General features: G+C 45.0%; 1 protein-coding gene and 1 long non-coding RNA gene across 5 annotated transcripts in view; one reads left to right on the forward strand and one right to left on the reverse strand.

Moving 5' to 3' along the window:
* The window catches only part of BCAT1 (branched chain amino acid transaminase 1), a 70,385-nt gene that overhangs the window by 14,200 nt on the left and 37,581 nt on the right, over nt 1-18,604 (forward strand). For all 3 annotated transcript variants that reach the window (XR_014538757.1, XM_083572911.1, XM_083572912.1), the window contains exons 2-3: nt 4,838-4,906; nt 16,217-16,417. Coding sequence is in view for 2 of the 3 variants with exons in the window: in XM_083572911.1 (XP_083429037.1) it covers nt 4,838-4,906; nt 16,217-16,417 (270 nt within the window). In the remaining variant the exon portion in view is untranslated. The remainder of the gene's footprint in view (nt 1-4,837; nt 4,907-16,216; nt 16,418-18,604) is intronic.
* Nucleotides 1,964-9,736, reverse strand: LOC310743197. 2 transcript variants are annotated; one of them, XR_014538876.1, is made up of 2 exons: nt 8,847-9,736; nt 1,964-2,430 (listed from the first exon to the last, which is right to left on the reverse strand). It is a non-coding gene; the product is annotated as an uncharacterized lncRNA (long non-coding RNA). The 2 variants fall into 2 exon arrangements; XR_014538877.1 differs by lacking the exon at nt 8,847-9,736 and adding an exon at nt 7,147-7,559.

An 18,604-nucleotide genomic window follows, 5' to 3' on the forward strand; every position in this document is an offset into this window, starting at 1 on the left:
CCCCCAAAAAAAAATATCGTCCAGCCCCCCACAAGGTCTGAGGGACAGTGGACCAGCCCCCTGCTGAAAACGTTTGCTGACCCCTGCAATGCAGGAATCTCAACATGCAGTCTCCCATCCAATCTGAAACCATACCAGACCCTGCTTAGCTTTGCAAATGTGCTAGCAGTTTTATTGCTCCACTGCCAGGAGGTGGTGCCTTATACCCAATCATATTGTTTGTCTACCTATAGGAGGAGTCTCCAACATGGCACCCATAGGCTCACATGCACTCTCGGGGACTTTCCCTGGTTCTGATAGGATGTTCTTTTCTGCTACTCTCCCTGCTGCAATTAGGCTTCATGGCATTCTGTTGTAGCCAATAGAATATGTATATTGTAGTGTGTGCTTGGTTGCAGTCCATGTGTATGGTGCCCATAACAATTTCTCTGGTTTGCCGGGCGGCTCATTGGCCCAGGAGGTTTGGCAAGCTCTGGTCTACACCAGTTTTGTGTATTCTAGCTAGCAGTGGTGATCTAGGTTCATAGGCAGAGGAACTGCCCATAGTCTGAGCCTTCTAGCTTTAGAAGCGATGGAAGTTGGAAAGTTCTCCGTTGCGAAGAAGAAGAAAAAGAATAAGGAATTTATTTATACCTCGTCCGTCTGGTTGGGTTTCCCCAGCCACTCTGTGCAGCTTCCAACAGAATATTAAAACACGATAAAAGATCAAACGCTAAAAACTTCCCTAAACAGGGCTGCCTTCAGATGTCTTCTAAAAGTCAGACAGTTGTTTGTTTCTTTGACATCTGATGGGAGGGCGTTCCACAGGGTGGGCGCTACTACCGAGAAGGCCCTCTGCCTGGTTCCCTGTAACCTCACTTCTAGTAGTGAGGGAACTGCCAGAAGGCCCTCGGAGCTGGACCTCAGTGAACGATGGGGATGGAGACGCTCCTTCAGGTATACTGGGCTGAGGCTGTTTAGGGCTTTAAAGGTCAGCACCAACACTCTGAATTGTGCTCAGAAACGTACTGGGAGCCAATGTAGGTCCCGCAACTGAGCCCTTTGCAAACATCCTTTGTCTTAGTTAATAAGAACGTTGTGGTTGATGTAGCAGGATGGTCAGACTGGACTCTTCCTATTGTTCTGAAGGCGATCACTCGCACCATTGCAGATGAGCTTTGGAAGACCAGTGTCCAGCTGACACCTACACAATGGGGCACATTCTGCCATGCTGTCTGGCAAAGCGGGTACTCCTTCATGGAGAGCACGTGTTGCGGTGGGAGCAACCATGACATTCCCTGTTGCTGGGCGGGTTAGTTTGGATGGCCACGGATTTGATTGGACACCTCCAATGTTGCTGGAGAAAATTGATTGTTGCAATTTTATTTGATGGATGGGGGTGCTATATAGGTCCCTGTGTGCAGCGTTGAGCTTCTTCTTTTCGCTGCGCACATCGGATTACCCGCCCACCCTCCCTTTATTTAGGGTTTGTTTGCGCTGACCTTGCTATGCCTGTCATTGGAGCAGGGGCCTGGTAGGAATTTTACCATTTGGCTGATTGGCTGGTGCCATTTGGGTTTTGCCTACTGCGCAGCAAATCGTCACAACTTGTAAGTTGCAGTTAGGCATTGGTTAATTTTTTGGTTGGTGGAGGGGATGAGGTTGGCTGTGCTGGCCCCTTCAATGCTGCTGCTGCAAGGGTATTCCGTTAAAGGAATTCAGGGGCTTGCCATGCTTTTGTCCGTATCCCTGACAAAGGGCTAGGGCCATGCAAGAGCCCCAGGGAGCATTTGGGGAGAGGTGTGAGCCTGGCACCCAACTTTTTCTCTCCCCAAAATTGCTTACCCTTACTGACTTCGCGCAGGTGTGGTTGTCAGTTCTGTTCCTACCTCGAAGTGGGAACAGATAGTTGCTAACCAATGCCTAAGCAACCACTCACTTACTGTAATTGTGGCCAAAATTATGCCAAAAACCAAAACAAAAATGATGTGTGAACGTGTTTTTATTCAGGGGTGTCTTGGGGGTCCTCGACACGCAAAGGTCTTTCCCCAGAAACTTAGGCTGAAACAAGCCCTGGCAGCTTTAGTGAGCCACTAAGCCCTACACAGCGCACCGACCATATTTAAGACTCCCAGGTGAAGCTTTTTCTTTTTTGCTTTCTGCACAAACAGGGAGTGGGGTGGGTGAGATTGCCAGGCACACCCTGATGCTGACTGCCCTTTCCTTTGGGGCTTAAAGAGAGGGGTAAGAGCTGTATTATCTGTTGCATTGCAGAGGACTCCGCTTGCAGGCATTTTGCCAAGCTGCCTAATCTCCTGCTGCATTTGAAAGGTTGGTTGTCACCCAGGAAAGGCATAGAATATCTAAGGAAGATTGATGGACTGCTGAATCCTTCAGGAGACTCCGGTTGCTGAGTTGCTCACCTCTGAATCATCCTGACCTCGAGTTGACCTGAAAGGCAATATGCAAATCGTGACAATTCTGTTAGTGCTAGTAAACGCACACAGGATTTTAGAAACACATGCAGAGACTAGGCCGGTTCTGTTAACAGAGTTACATTCAATCCATCCTTAGGAAAAGAAAGAGAGAATTGCTAAGTCACTGGTTTTCTTCTAGGTGAAAGGTAAAGGGACCCCTGACCATTAGGTCCAGTCGTGACCGACTCTGGGGTTGCGGCGCTCATCTCGCTTTATTGGCCGAGGGAGCCAGCGTACAGCTTCCGGGTCATGTGGCCAGCATGACTAAGCTGCTTCTGGCAAACCAGAGCAGTGCACGGAAACGCTGTTTACCTTCCCGCTGGAGCGGTTCCTATTTATCTACTTGCACTTTGACGTGCTTTCGAACTGCTAGGTGGGCAGGAGCAGGGACTGAGCAACAGGAGCTCACCCCGTCACAGGGATTCGAACCGCTGACCTTCTGATCGGCAAGCCCTAGGCTCTGTGGTTTAGACCACAGCGCCACCCGCGTCCATTTTGTTTTCTCTTGGTTTCTCATTTCCCCAGTCTTAACCTTCTGTTCTCCAGATTTACACATCTGTTTGTGATTCATTCCTTTAATTTTTTGCCGTATAATTTTTTTATCAGTTTTTTCAAATGTTTTCACAACAATCTTTGAATCAAATAGTTACATTATTTCATGAATTGACTTCCCACCCCCATTTCCCCATTTACTCAAAACATTTTCTATGACATTGTATCTTTATCTATTGCACAAAGTTTTTTCTATTGCAATTATGTTGCGCGTCGAGGTCCACCAGGCCACCCCAATAACTCACACTTCACACATCAATTTTTGTTTAAGGTTTTTGGCATGAATTTGGCCACAACTTTATTTAAATACACACACGTGAGTGGTTGCTTAGGCATTGGTTCCGACTATCTGTCCTTGCCCAGGGACAGAACTGACTTCTGGATTCCAGCGGAAGCCAGTGAGGGAAACAATTTTTGGGGAGAAAATGAAGCTGGGCCTCAGTCCCTCACTTCTCACCCTCATGCTCCTGGTGGCTTGCACGGCCCAAGTCCGATGCCAGGGACAAGGACGAAAAGAATGGCAAGCCCCTGGATTCCTTTAACGGAATTCCCTTTCCGCACCACCATTGGAGGGGTAGGCACTTACCCCTTCACCAACCAATTTTAACCAATGCCTAACTGCCAACCTTACAAGTTGTGATGATTTGCTACGCAGTAGGCAAAAACCAAATGGCAACCGCCAATCAGCCAAATGGACAAAATTCCTACCAGGCCCCTGCCCCAAGGCAGACGACCCCATGACAGGCATAGCAAGGTCAGAGGACAACGAACCCCCCCTTTTCAGGGAGGGTGGGCGGGTGATCCGTTGCACGCAGCCCAAGAGAAGGCCCCAGGCTGCGAGCCCTGTATTTAAGACCTCTGACCCCTCCCACACTTTAGCAACATAACATTCTCCCCAGCAACACTCCTTGCCCAATCACTGCATGTGGCCAATTTGCCCAACAACAGTGGGGTGGCCTTTTTGCCCCCCCCCCGCAACATGTGCTCTCTATTATGGAGAACACGCTTTATCGTCCTTCTTCTCCTGCTTTGATCTCAAATCCTGCCCGTGATTTCATTTGACTGTAATATTTTTTTAAAAATACTCCACGGAAGGCCTCGATTCTTCATCGTTTGGATCTCTTAATTTCGCTGTCAGCTTTGCCATTTCTGTCCAGTTCAGTCTCCTCCCCATTAATATATGTGTTCTTTTGCACACTTTACCCTAGTTTATGTGTACGCTACTTCCCTGCAGAACTGCATTGCAAAATTGCACAAGTGTGAATTTCAGAGGCAAGCGCTGTGTTTTAAATCTGCAGATTGTTTTGGAAAGTGTGGAATAGGTCAGTTCTCCTTTAAATGGGAGCTGAGTCAAATGTCTTTCCTGTCCCCAGTTGCAAGTTGCTGTTCTAGGCTGCTGCCAGGAGTGCAAGGCTGCTCTTTGGAACGCAACTAGCATTTGGTTTTGATTTTTCACCCTAGAGAAAGGGCTGGGGCGGGGTCATTAAAAAATGTCAATAAATAAATAAATGTTTGGATGATTGATTGAACAGATAGAATTGCAGGCTGCTGCCAAGTCCAGGTTTTAATTTTGAAACAATTGTGCTGTTGTTCCTTGGGGTCTCAGGGTCCCTAGCGCTGGGCACAAAGTAGGATTTAGCCAATCCTCTTGTGAGCCAGAAAGAGTCCAAGGCACAGAACAAGATGTCTTGTATGCTGGCAAGCTGCAAAAACTGTAGCCCTCAGGTAGTCTTGCCCGAAGCGGTAATTGACTTCCTTTCCCCATTTTTGAGTCCCTAGAACATATGCTTAAATCCTTCAAAACCATGTTGCCTTTTTGTTTCTTGCAGGGTTGTCAAAATGACTGCGCCACTGGATGTATGGAGGCAGCCACAAAGCATGCGATCGAATCTTTCAAGGTATGCCGTTTGCTAAAGCAGGAGTGCCTGTGGCAGTTCTCTGCCCTGCACAAACCATTGTCCTTAAGATGCACGCTGATGGAGTCAGCCTGTAGCGCTGTGGATGTGTGTGAACACTTCAGTCTTGGTGTGGGTGACGAGAAGGCTGCATCTCCTGGAGCAATTAAACTTCAGAGATTTTTAGGGGTGAAGCAAACAGCTTCAGTTCCTTCCTCAGAATCCTGACAGATAGTTGTAAGTGAAAACTTGGAAGCGGGTATACAATGGTACCTTTGTTCTCAAAGGCCTTGGTACTCAAACAGCTTAGAACCCAAACACTGCAAACCCAGAAGTGTTCCGGTTTGCGAACTTTTTTTGGAAGTTGAAATGTGCTCCGTTTTGAGTGTTACTCTTCCAATTTGAGTGCCACACTTCCGTTTTGAGTTCCACACTTCCGTTTTGAGTGTTACACTGAGGTCTGTCTGTTTTTGCTATTTGTCTTGCATTTTTGTGGCTCTCTTTTTTGTGTGACTGTGTGGAACCCAGTTCAGCTACTGATTGATTGATTGATTGTGTGACTACAGTACATTGTTTATTGCCTTCATTTTATGAATCAGTGGTCTTGTTAGATAGTAAAAGTCATGTTAAATTGCTGTTTTAGGGGTTGGTTTTAAAAGTCTGGAATGGATTAATCCATTTTGCATTACTTTCTATGGGAAAGTGTGCCTTGGTTTTGGAACGCTTTGGTTTTGGAGCGGACTTTTGGAACAGATTAAGTTTGAGAACCAATGTACCACTATAATGGAGTATCCTGGAAGGGGATGTGGAACCTTAAACAGGAGTCCTGAACAGCCCCCACTGCAATTTATTATCCCTTTGGAGTTGAGCTGTGTCTTTGTATCCTTCCAGGCCATGATGTGTATGGTTTTAATTTTTGATTTCCTTTTGCAAATTTTGTTTTGCTTTCAGCCTTTTAATGATCGCTTCATCTTAAGCTGGCAGCCAGCTCACATTCCAGGTGTAAATTTCAATCGACAGATGGGTCATCTCAGTCGTAATTAATAACAGCCTGAAAAATAATTTTAAAAAGGGAGGTTTTGCTGACCTTATGCCCTAAGGACTGACCCTCAGGACTATTCTGTGGTGTTTGGGCATGATTTTGGTTCCCTCCACTCTATGTCACTCATCTCCCAGTTGGGTCCCTTGAAACTTATTGGTCTTCCAGCGTGAAAAGCAGCCTTTTCTGGGCATCAGAGGTTAAACCCCTGTTCTCTCTGTTTTCCAAGAGAGAATGTGATAGCCAGGATTTATGGCCTGGCTATCATTAAGCACCACATAATTATCTCTGACAACAGACCGTCGACAAGAGGCATCAAGTCCGCCATCTTCCTCAAACCTCAATTTAATTTTAAGTACAAAATAGAGAAGGAGCTCCCAGATGGTGACTTTACTTGCAAATCAGTTATTGAGATATCGCAAGCAAGTTGTTAGTACCGGGGCTTTTTCAGTTTTGCTTTTTTGCTTATTTCCTCCACCCCCTGCCCTGGTGAAAGGGTTAATCTAAATTAAATGGGGAGGAAATGCAGACTGTTATTCTCATGATAATGACATAGTGCGGATGCTACAAAAATCTCACATGCGCGAGGAGCACCCCATCCCATAATAAACTTTAGTTTGGTAGCACCCAGCATCCCAAATTCAAAAACTAGCTGAATTTAAGAAAACAACAACCAGCCTTCATCAAATGTCTGAAAGTGGACAGTCTTTGAGTACAGTCTGAATGTAGCTCATGTTAGCATCTGCTTTGTAATATTTGCAGTGAACCTTATCTAAACCTTGCAGATTTTATCTACGCTCTTGCTTACTGTGGATTTTTAAAAAGCTTTGGTGACTCTGTTTCAGATTTTAAATTGTTTCTCTGAAGGCATCGAATATAATTTTGTTGTAAAGAGGCTTGGGGAGCCAGTGTGTCTATCAAATTGTCTAAATGTGTAAGAAAGGAATAAATCCTGCCATAATTGGGAGTATCTTTATGGCAGGAATACTACTGTGAAGAAGGCTGTGTGCTTTTCAGAGTACCTTGGGTGGGAAAGGAAAATTACCCTGGCACAAGTTAATATGTTCTTACGAAAGCTCGCTCTAAAAACCATGAATGAGCTGGTTTTCGCAGACACACAAGAGATATGAACAGGCAGTTTGTTTTTTTCCACAGTAATCTCCCTTCCTGTTGTCTTGATGGGCTTTCTGCTGAAACTGCTTACGTTTTCTTGGAATCGGAATTGATATGGATCCAAGGTCGCTGCGGTGCACATGATTGTTGCGTGTCTGTGTGTGGTCTGTTTCCTATTAGATTTGTCCAGGAACAAACATGAAATGGAAAAATAGAGCCAGAATAAAGTAACACAGAGGACTCTTAATCAGTATTGTTGGGGGTAGAGAGACAGGGGCTGCATAGCCTTCTGGGGACCAAACGTGGGTGGGGTCCAAGGCAAAAGTAGGTGGAGCAACAGATGCAAATGTTACCTTTTTGCAGCGGGCTAGTGTCTACACACAATCACACACCCATTTCTGTCCCCCATCTAAATATGGAAGAGGCATTATCAGAAATCCAGGACATATCCCAGGCAAAAGCAGTTGAGTGCCACGCAGTGCCAGTGAAGGTCTAAGGGCCAGACAGAGACCTGGAGGGCCACATCTGGCCTCTGGACCCAAAGTTCCCCATCCCTGTGGTATTGCGTCTGTGCTACAATCATAGAATTATAACGTTGGAAGGGACCATGAGGGTCATCTCGTCCAACCTCCTGCAATGCAGGTGTCTTTTGACCAGCGTGGAGCTCAAACCACAACCCTGAGGTTAAGAGTCTCATGCTCTTTGTTTTATTCATCTATTGTAGCTTGGCTCCAAAGATCCAAACCATAATAACTGAGGGTTAGTGATTTCCCTCTGCATCTCCCACCCCCCCCAAAAAACCCCCATATGTGGAGGGTTACTCTGGAACCATTTAAAGGAGTGTTGTGTATGGAGGAAGACTGCATTTCTTTGCATTAAAGTCTGTGTTTAGGTGGAGTATAGATCGTTTCATTTATGCCTCCTGAGTCCGTGAAGTTCAGCATTGACATGCTGAAATGCTGTACAGCAGGGGTGTCCAACAGGTTGATCGTGATCTGCTGTTAGATCCCCAGGAGGTTTTGGTAGATCGCGGTCTATCGCTGGGTCCCTTTCCATTGTTAAATTAAAATCCTGCCCCGCCCCCTTGGCCCACCCTCCACGATCTGCAGAATGGAAGACTTTGCCTTTAACTCACAAAAAACTAGGCTTTCCTCCTTCCTAAAACAAGCTCAACAACTTTGACCTGAACCCCCCAAAAGGCGGTAGATCACTGTCAGTTTTTAATTCTGTGAGTAGATCGCAGTCTCTTGGGAGTTGACCATCCCTGCTCTACAGGAGCCAGAATCCCTGTTTCTTTGCTGGACAATCATAGAATTGTAGAGTTGGGATGGTCATCTCAAGCGTAATCTAGTCCAACCCCCTGCAATGCAGGAACCACGGCTAAAAAATCCCTGACAGATAACCCAATGAAGGAGAGTGAACCACCTTCTAAGGTCGTCCCTTCTGCTTTTGAACAGCTCTTACCACCAGAAAGTTCTTCCTAAGTTTTATTCCTGTTCAACTCTGCAATTCCATGATTCTATCGAGATGGAATCTCCTTCCTTGTACAGTGGTACCTCAGGTTACAGACACTTCAGGTTACAGACTCCACTAACCCAGAAATAGTACCTCGGGTTAAGAACTTTGCTTCAAGATGAGAACAGAAATCGCGTGGCGGCAGCAGGAGGCCCCATTAGCTAAAGTGCTACCTCAGGTTAAGAACAGTTTCAGGTTAAGAACGGACCTCCGGAACGAATTAAGTTCTTAACCTGAGGTACCACTGTAATTGGAATCTAATATTTCAGTTCCTACCTTCTAGAGCAGCAGAAAACAAGCTTGCTCCATCTTCAGACTCCTTATATATTTGGAGATATCTCAGTCCTATCTTCTTCATGCTCAACGTATCCGACTCCTTCAACCGTTCCTCAAAAGGCCCATCTCTCTGTCTTCCATCTGCCCGAATGAAAGGGAGCTGGAGGGTGGGGGGAGGGGGAGGGAGAGATAAGCAGGCCAATAGATGGAGCAGATGGCCCTGCAGGAACAAGCCCTTAAAAAAAGAAGAAAAAGCCAGGTCACACTAAAGTCTTAGCAGTAAGCACTGCCATGCCTTATGGTTCTGTTACTTAACTTGGTCGGAGCGCAGACTCCGGCTACAGACGTGTTTTGGCTCATTGTGCAGCGTCTGCCTTCGAGAGCTTGTCGTTCCAAGCGATGTGGTAGCATAAAGATTCCTCACAGCTTAGAGCCAAGTCCGGGAATGACTGTTGCTCTTCCTCAAACATTCCGCCACTCACCAATGCCCTACTAAGCTCTGAAAAATATCTGCGGTTAAAAACACAGAACAACGATTGCTTGCTTCCTGAAAAAAATTTTTTTTGCTTAAGGCGCACGGTCATTTGGGGGGAACGCGTCCTGATTGTCCGGGACTGGCAGGTCTGTGACGAGTGTGCAGCAGAGGCAGGAAGGGGGCAGAGGCTGATTGAGGGGACACAGCGATCTATGGGGTTTTGTGCCACCCGGGAAGCAGGAGCCAAGAATGGACGAAAGGGAAGAGATGGAGCAGTCGGAGACAGGAGGTGCAGGATGCGTCACAAGTGGAGGAGGGATCAGGAGGGGCTTGAAGAAGCAGGAACGGCAGGGTGGATTTGATTTAAATCAAATCGATTTAAATCACAATTTAAATCACTAGTCAGGAAACCTTGATTTAAATCTATCTCCCCCCTCCCCCCCGAAAGACTCATTCTTCCTGGTATAATCTTAATATTTACAACCAGATGAAGGTTTCATTTTTGGAATAATAAATTTTCAGAGTACTTTTTACAGTTATATCAAAAATTACTGATCTGCTTATTCTATTACAGATAATTATGAAATTATTGTGAAGTTTAATAAGTTAACTGTTTATATTTGGACAACTGTTCTGCTGTACTTGGTTGGAAGGAGAAAAATAATCATTCCCTGAATAACAATTAAAACAATTTATTTAACTGTAATGGTAACATTATAGCATATGTATCCATGCTTGTTAACTGATGTGGTTAAACGATTTTAAAAAAACCAAATACACCTTGGACTGAGTTTTAGGACACATGAAAAACTTAAAACCAATTCTTATTTCTTGATGAATAGCCTTTACTGTTACTTAAATAGAAAACTATCTTTAGAAAGATTTCCCCTCCAAAAGCATTTTATTTTAAAAATCTGATTTAAATAATAATAATAATAAAAATCCGATTTAAAAAAAAATCATTGATTTTTATCAACCCTGAGGAACGGTGGCAACTTCCATGTAGGAGAAACTGCAGGTTGCTTGCATGCAGGAGTATTTAAATTTGGGTGGAGAAGTGGTTGCTCTGCTGCTCCAGCAGTCCAGCTCAGAGCACAAGCCTGGGGACGGGGGGGGGGGGGGGCGGGCGGCGGTTGCCATACATCCAGATTTTCCCAGACATAGCTCTATTCATCCCTTGTAATCAGTGTCTGGATGGAAATCGCTTAGATGTCTGTGAAAATCCAGATATATAGCCGCCCATGTAGGTAGTGTAGATTTTCATTAAAAAATAGCTAAAGCTTTTTTTTTTTTTAAGATTTCACAAAAAAGTTTAACAACTGTCTGGACTTTCACTTTTTGAAATATGGTGACTCGGGGAGGGGACACCAGAAGCTGTGTGTGGGCACCTTAGGAACTACAGTGGTACCTCAGGTTACATGCGCTTCAGGTTACATACACTTCAGGTTACAGACTCTGCTAACCCAGAAATACTACCTTGGGTTAAGAACTTTGCTTCAGGATGAGAACAGAAATCGTGCTCTGGCGGTGCGGTGGCAGCAGGAGGCCCCATTAGCTAAAGTGGTGCTTCAGGTTAAGAACAGTTTCAGGTTAAGAATGGACCTCCGGAACAAATTAAGTACTTAACCTGAGGTACCACTGTACTGTAACTGCATGCTTAAACAATAAAGAATTAAACTACCATCCATTTATCCTCCTTGGGCGGAGTGCGCTCAGAACACTGAGGGATGATATGCAGCAAAATGGACCATTGCGCTGCATGCAACCTGAATTTTGCAACCCCCTGTTATTCCTTGTGGGAACCTGGCAATTATTGCATCCAAGGCTTGTTGTGTTTTCCATCTAGCTCTGCCTGCTTGCTGAGGAATGCTTCCTTCGCTAGGCAACATGCAAAAGGAGAGAGCATCCCTCTGTTCTGCTTTGTAGTCTCTGTGCAGGCCTTGATAGGTGCATGTGATGATGATGATGAAGATGATGATTTATTAAACTTGTGTACAGTGGTACCTCGGGTTGAGAACTTAATTCATTCTGGAGGTCCGTTCTTAACCTGAAACTGTTCTTGACCTGAGGTACCACTTTAGCTAATGGGGCCTCCCGCTGCCGCCGCGCAATTTCTGTTCTCATCCTGAAGCAAAGTTCTTAACCCAAGGTACTATTTCTGGGTTAGCGGAGTCTGTAACCTGAAGCGTCTGTAACCTGAGGTACCACTGTACTGCCCTATACCTGTAGATCTCTGGGTGGTTCACAACATAAAAGTACAATGTAAAAAAACACAAAATACATAATAAAAACAAAACAAAAAAAAAAGAAACAGAAACAACCCAGTAATCTATCCTTCCACAACACATTTAAAAGGGCATTGACTGTCAATCAGCCAAAGGCCTGGTTAAACAGGAATGTTTTCGCCGGACTCCTAAAGATGTATAATGAAGGCACCAGGCGAGTCTCCCTGGGGAGGGCATTCTACAAACAGGGAGCCACTTCAGAAAAGGCCTGTTCTTGTGTTGTCACTCTCCAGACCTCCCATGGAGAGGAGGCACACAAAGAAGGGCCACAGAGGATGATCTCAGGGGCCGGGTAGGTTCATATGGAGATTCCAGCATGGGGCCTTCCCTGAGCAGAGGTGGCCCTTTATCTCTATTCTTTTTCTACTTTGTAACGCTTCGTATATTTCTCCTTACAAAACTTCTTGTAGTCCTACTAGCGTAATTTGTTGGTTACAGTTGCTCTTCAAATACTTCATATACTTCTTCCAATCTTCTGTAAATCTCTGGTCCCGCAGGTTCCGAATCCTTCCTGTCATTTTGTCCAATTCTGCATAGTCCATTAATTTCGTCTGCCATTCTTCTTTTGTCGGAATTTCTTCTTGTTTCCATCTTTTGTCCGTTTTCTGTCCCGGTCAACTGTTTGCTTCCACAAATTAACACTCTTCTTCCCTGGGTGGTCCCTTCCTATTGGGACTAGAGGGCCAAAGGGCAGAGGAGATCAGCAGTTGGGTAGATCCACAGCCAGTGACAAGGCAGGAGCAACTAATTCTAGTTTTCCTCCTTCTCCTCCTCCAGGCAGAGTTATGCTAAGGCAATATTGAAGCTAAGGAGGAAGAATCATACAACCCTCTGCAATGCAGAAATCCCGCCCACAGCCTTCCCTGGCTGGGCTCGAACCACCAGCCTCCTGGTTAACAGCCAGGTAGTGAGTGTTACCCCCTAGACTGGTTGTAAATACAGTGGTACCTCGGGTTACAGACGCTTCAGGTTACAGGCGCTTCAGGTTACAGACTCCACTAACCCAGAAATAGTACCTCAGTTAAGAACTTTGCTTCAGGATGGGAACAGAAATGGCGCGGCGGCAGCAGGAGGCCCCATTAGCTAAAGTGGTACCTCAGGTTAAGAACAGTTTCAGGTTAAGAACGGACCTCCGGAACGAATTAAGTTCTTAACCTGAGGTACCACTGTAGGCAAATTGAGGCGGGGAGGAAGGCGGGGGTTGGGGTTGTTCTCCATTTGCCCTAATGGACCAGCCTCCAATGCTTTCTTCTCTTTCCTCTGGCAGTCAGAGGAAAATAGCCTGAATTGTGGCAGCGGCTTCCGACGGTACCGTATAAGAAAACTGTTACAGTTCCAGATTAAGTGGAAAACCACAAATTATAAGCCTCCACAGGTGTTTGTGGTCACCCTCAAGGGGCTTCCCTTCAGGGTACAATGTACTTCAGTTTTGCTGCGCCTGCTCATGTTACCAAATGACTAACATCAGGCAAACGTTTTCTGCGCATGCCATTTTCTTTCTTTCTTTCTTTCTTTCTTTCTTTCTTTCTTTCTTTCTTAGCGCATGCGGGCTGCTGGGATAGTAATGTGTACACGTGGGGCTACATTCAGCTTAGCTTTTTCTCAAAAGTAGGCCCACTAAAATTAACACGTCTCAGTTACCCATTTGCATTGGTTTCAGTGTAGGAATATTCTGAGTAAACATTGGTGGAATGCAACCCGCAGAATTTTATGCTGGGCACAGAAATTTGACTCACTGAGGATATGTAAACCCCAGAAGGCAGTATCCAGTGCACTTGTTTAGTTTGCACAAGGATTTCCATTTGTGCAATGGAACTCCTTGCCCCTGTCCCTGTACTTACCCAGTGCCCTCCTAAAACTGCCCCCAGGGAAACAGCCCTCAGAGTAGATCTAAGAGAGAGCACAGGGGCAGAAAAAGTGCACTGAACACCTCCCACTGAAATTAATTGGCCCAAGTTGGTCATGTCCATTATTTTCAATGGGTCTGAAGGCTCATCCATTCTTCCCCTTCTTCTACATTTCTAGGCACAGATCTGGGCTTCCCAGGTCTATGTCTGAGCACTTTTTCTCTTCCTCCACCCCACACTTTCCCCATGGAAACCAACTCTTCATCACTGAATCGGAGCATCCTGTAGAAAATCTGAATTGCTGTTTGCTCCAATTCAGCAGTAAGGATCGGGTAATACACTAGCGGCCAAAATTGTGGAAACCTTTTGGGAAAAGTGTATTTCTGAGGTTTGATGGCTCATAACACCTGATTGGCTCTCTAAACACACATGCTCATTGGCTACATTCAAATGAAGGAAAGCTACTGCATATCAACCTAAGCAAGTTGTGCTTCCTTTTTTCTGGTTATTTGGCTATAACTTTTGATAGAATGCAGATAATTGAACAAATTTTGTTGCATTACATTCTTCATTAAATTATGTTTTGATTGATATATAATTTTACAGTATTACAAAAAAAGTGGTGTCATGAGCCATCAAAGCTCAGAAACACACTTTTTCCAAAAGGTTTCCACAATTTTGTCCACTAGTGTAAATAATGATGATGATGATGATGATAGCACTCGGGCACAGACCTGGAAAGTGCAGTCCTGTGCTTAGAGAGCACAAGGTAAGTCAATATGCCTAGCGCTGACTACCACCCCATGTTTTTAAGTAAAAGGTAAAGGTAAAGGGACCCCTGACAGTTAAGTCCAGTCGCGGACGACTCTGGGGTTGCAGCGCTCATCTCGCTTTACTGGCTGAGGGAGCCGGCATTTGTCCGCAGACAGCTTCCAGGTGATGTGGCCAGCATGACTAAGCTGCTTCTGGCGAACCAGCACAGCGCATGGAAACGCCGTTTACCTTCCCGCCAGAGCGGTACCTATTTATCTACTTGCACTTTGACGTGCTTTTGAACTGCTAGGTTGGCAGGAGCAGGGACCGAGCAACGGGAGCTCACCCCGTCGCAGGGATTCGAACTGCCAACCTTCTGATTGGCAAGCCCTAGGCTCTGTGGTTTAGACCACAGCACCACCCATGTAGTAGATCTCCACAATTTAAGACAACTGCTTCTCCCCACCAAATCTAGAAACGCTGGGGATTGAACCTGGAACCCTCTGCATGCAGGGCAGATTCTCTACCGCTGAGCTGTCGCCTTTCCCCAGTCCGCCCCCCCCCTCGCAGATTAGATACAGGCACCGACAAACTAAAATAGCTGTTGCATATGTACTTATTGTCCCATTGTGTTTGTTTTCTGAGCCTCCCAAGTTGCCACCTGCTGAGGCTCCCCACGAAGACCAGGCTCCCCACATGGTGGCTCTGAATGCCAGCACAATCATGCAGCCGCTTTTGTCCTTTCGCAGCCACTGCTGGTTCTGTAAGGACAGCATTTCATGCAGTGCTTTCCCTGCCTGCCTACATAGAAGACTCCGGAGCCAATTTTACATTTTGACAAGTCAGCGTTAACGTTTCCTCAACGTTTCCTCAACGCAGATGTTTTGCATCGAGGAAATGAACCTGCGGTTTTTCACCCTATTCTCTTGTGGTTTCTTTGGTGCACGTGTCTTGGTGCAGGATGAATCTTAATTCTGTTTTTCAGCTTGCAGTCCTGTGCTTACTTAGGGCAGCGTGTGCCATGTGATTGCAGTGGCATTTTCTTGTTTTCCAAAAATCAAAATTCCTGGTAATAATAATAATCTGGCTGAGTTTCCCCAGCCACTCTGGGCGGCTCCCAATCGAGTGTTAAAAACAATACAGCATTAAATATTAAAAACTTCCCTAAACAGGGCTGCCTTCAGATGTCTTTTAAAGAGAAGATAGCTACTTATTTCCTTCACATCTGAAGGGACGGCGTTCCACAGGGTGGGCGCCACTACCGAGAAGGCCCTCTGTCTGGTTCCCTGTAACCTCACTTCTTGCAGTGAGGGAACCGCCAGAAGGCCCTGGGCGCTGGATCTCAGTGTCTGGGCTGAACGATGAGGGTGGAGATGCTTCTTCAGGTATACAGTGGTACCTCGGTTTACAGACGCTTCAGGTTACAGATGCTTCAGGTTACAGACTCCACTAACCCAGAAATAGTACCTTGGGTTAAGAACTTTGCTTCAGGATGAGAACAGAAATCGTGCTTCGGCAGTGTGGTGGCAGCGGGAGGCCCCATTAGCTAAAGTGGTGTTTCAGGTTAAGTACAGTTTTAGGTTAAGAACGGACCTCTGGAATGAATTAAGTTCTTAACCCGAGGTACCACTGTATAGGACCGAGGCCATTTAGGGCTTTAAAGGTCAGCACCAACACTGGTTGAAAGGACCAGTGTCAGCACTTAATATCCTTGGCCAATGGACAGGGTCCACATGCCCTCGCAGAATCCGCCAGCATTGCTGGATGGCTTCCTGTGGCGAGTGGCTGTGAACTCCTGTTTTAAATTGCTGTGAGTGATCGCGAAAGAAGAATTTTTGTACAAGCAGACCTGTCTAACTGCTAAATAAACAGGCCGTGTGGGCAAGCCCCCAAACCATAACGCACTTTGCTTCTTGCGGTGCCATCTTTGAAATCTAGTCTCGGGATGTGTTTCAGCAGGACACCATCAATATATCTTTACATGTGTTGCTGTTGTTTTCGTCTGCCCAGGCTGCTGATCTAATCATCACCCCGTCTGCAACTTTCAAAGAGAAGCCAGACCCGAAAGGCCTGGTGTTTGGGACTGTCTTCACCGACAACATGCTCTTCATCGAATGGTCGCTGGCTTCCGGCTGGGAGAAGCCTCACATCAAACCTCTGGAAAACCTCTCGCTGCACCCCTCCATCTCTGCTCTTCACTACGCCGTAGAAGTGAGTACAGCGGCAGTATGAGAAGCAGCGAAACAGTATAATGCCACTTTAAGCCATCCTGGCTTCCTGCAAAGAGTCGCGGGAAGTGTTAGTGTGTTAAGGGTGCTGAGATTTGTTCGGAGATCCCTGCTCCCCTCTCAGAGCTACAGTTCACTGGGAAGCGGCATTGGTCGTTAAACTATTATGGGAATTGTAGCTCTGAAACAGGAGCAGGGGTTGCCTAACAGCTCTCAGCACCCTTAGAAACTCACGACAGTTTACATGCAGAACTACTGCTTTACATGTACAGTCATACCTCAGGTTACAGACGCTTTGGGTTGCGTGATTTAGGGTTGTGCACCACGCCAAACCCGGAAGTACCGGAACGGGTTACTTCCGGGTTTCGGCGCGTGTGCAGAAGCGCTAAATCACGCTTTGCGCGTGCGCAGAAGCGCCGAATCACAACGGTTGCGAACGTGCCTCCCACACGGATCACGTTCGCAACCCGAGTGTCCACTGTATAATGCAGGTGGGGGTTTTAACACCAAGCTTGCTTCTTTCTTTCTTTCTTTCTTTCTTTCTTTCTTTCTTTCTTTCTTTCTTTCTCTCTCTCCCTCCCTCTCTCTCTCTCTCTCTCTCTCTCTCCCTCTCCTTCCCTCCCTCATATCTATCTCCTGCTTTGCTTAACATCCAGATCGATGAACACTTTGAAAAACTTTTTTTAAAAAAAACCAACCACAGCCTTTGCTCACTATTTTGTGATATTCGCTCTAATAAACGTACCCCCCCCCCCCCGCAAACTATGGATTTTGGTTTTGAGTGGGTTTGTTTTGAAACAAAGTATTTCTTCTTGTGCTTTGTAAAATGTTTTCACCTATGTTTCAGTGATAAAACAAAAGGTGCCAAAATCTGCTCTGTTTTTATTACTGAGGGTAGCTCTAGAATAATTGGATACGGTGGGAGAGGAATGCAGAGAGGGAGAGATGGCAACATTGCTGACCCCATTTTTCCAGCAACATATAGTTAGGAGGAAATGTATGATGACCTATGTCCCCATCCCCATTTCATTGGCTGCCATTTGCGTCAAGACAGGGACATGTCCACAGGATTACATCATTTTGCTAGTTTTCTAAAGCTTTAACCTTAGCCACTGATGATACTATTATTATTATTATTATTATTATTATTATTATTATTATTATTATTATTATTGCTACAATTGATTTATTAATCACACAAAGTGATTTACACGTAAAAGAATTAGAAACAGTTAAAAATACAAAACAGATATATTTAAAACAAGACTAAAACCCTAACAAGTGGACACTCATGATAAATACCCATTTATATAGCTGGAAAAAGCCTGTTGGAACAAAAATATCTTCGACTGTTTCAGGAAAGTGTAGATAGGAAATGATGGGAAATGATATATAATGAATTGAAAAAGATGTTTAAAATAACGTTTGTAAAAACAAAACAAAACCCAGAAGCCGTCCTTTGGGGAATTAAGGGACAGAACAACCCAAACTGTATATAAATTTATTCAAGTATGTGACTACAGTGGCAAGAATGTTACTTGCCCAAAAATGAAAAGAAGAAGTCCCAGCAAAAGAAGAATGGATACAAAAACTTATGAAATATGCAGAAATGGCAAAACTTACTGGGGGAGCGGGAATCAAGACAACAAACTTTTTATAAAAGAAAGGAAATGGTTTGTTGAATATTTACAAATAAACTGTAAATGGATAAGAACACCGCTGGCAGGATTATTGTAATAACCTGCAGTTTTACAAGAGGATATTTTTAAAGTAGATGAATAAATGAGTAAATTATGTTAATTTGGATATGCAGAAAATATTAAAAATAAAGTTAAGGAGGCACAGAAAGAGGGGGAAGGAAGTCAAGTTTTGAATGCTGAAATGATTGTAAAATTATTGAAATGTATAAAACTGAAAATCATAAATAAAATAATGGTGATGATGAAGATGATGAAGAAAGTGTAGATAGTGGGCCTCTGTCATGTCTCGACAGGAATTCTCTTATGGGGAGGCATCCGTGCCCTTCTGCAAAACATGTAGTTTAGCTCAATAACCTTCAACCTGGGACTCACCTTTGGTCCAAACATACATTTGAGGACCCATTTCTTCATCTTTCAATATATTTATGGTAGCACTTCTACTGTTCTGACTCAATTGTGGTATGACCTTG

This window comes from Podarcis filfolensis (assembly GCF_964270895.1).
Source record: "Podarcis filfolensis genome assembly, chromosome: 10".
Taxonomy (NCBI): Eukaryota; Metazoa; Chordata; class Lepidosauria; order Squamata; family Lacertidae; genus Podarcis; species Podarcis filfolensis.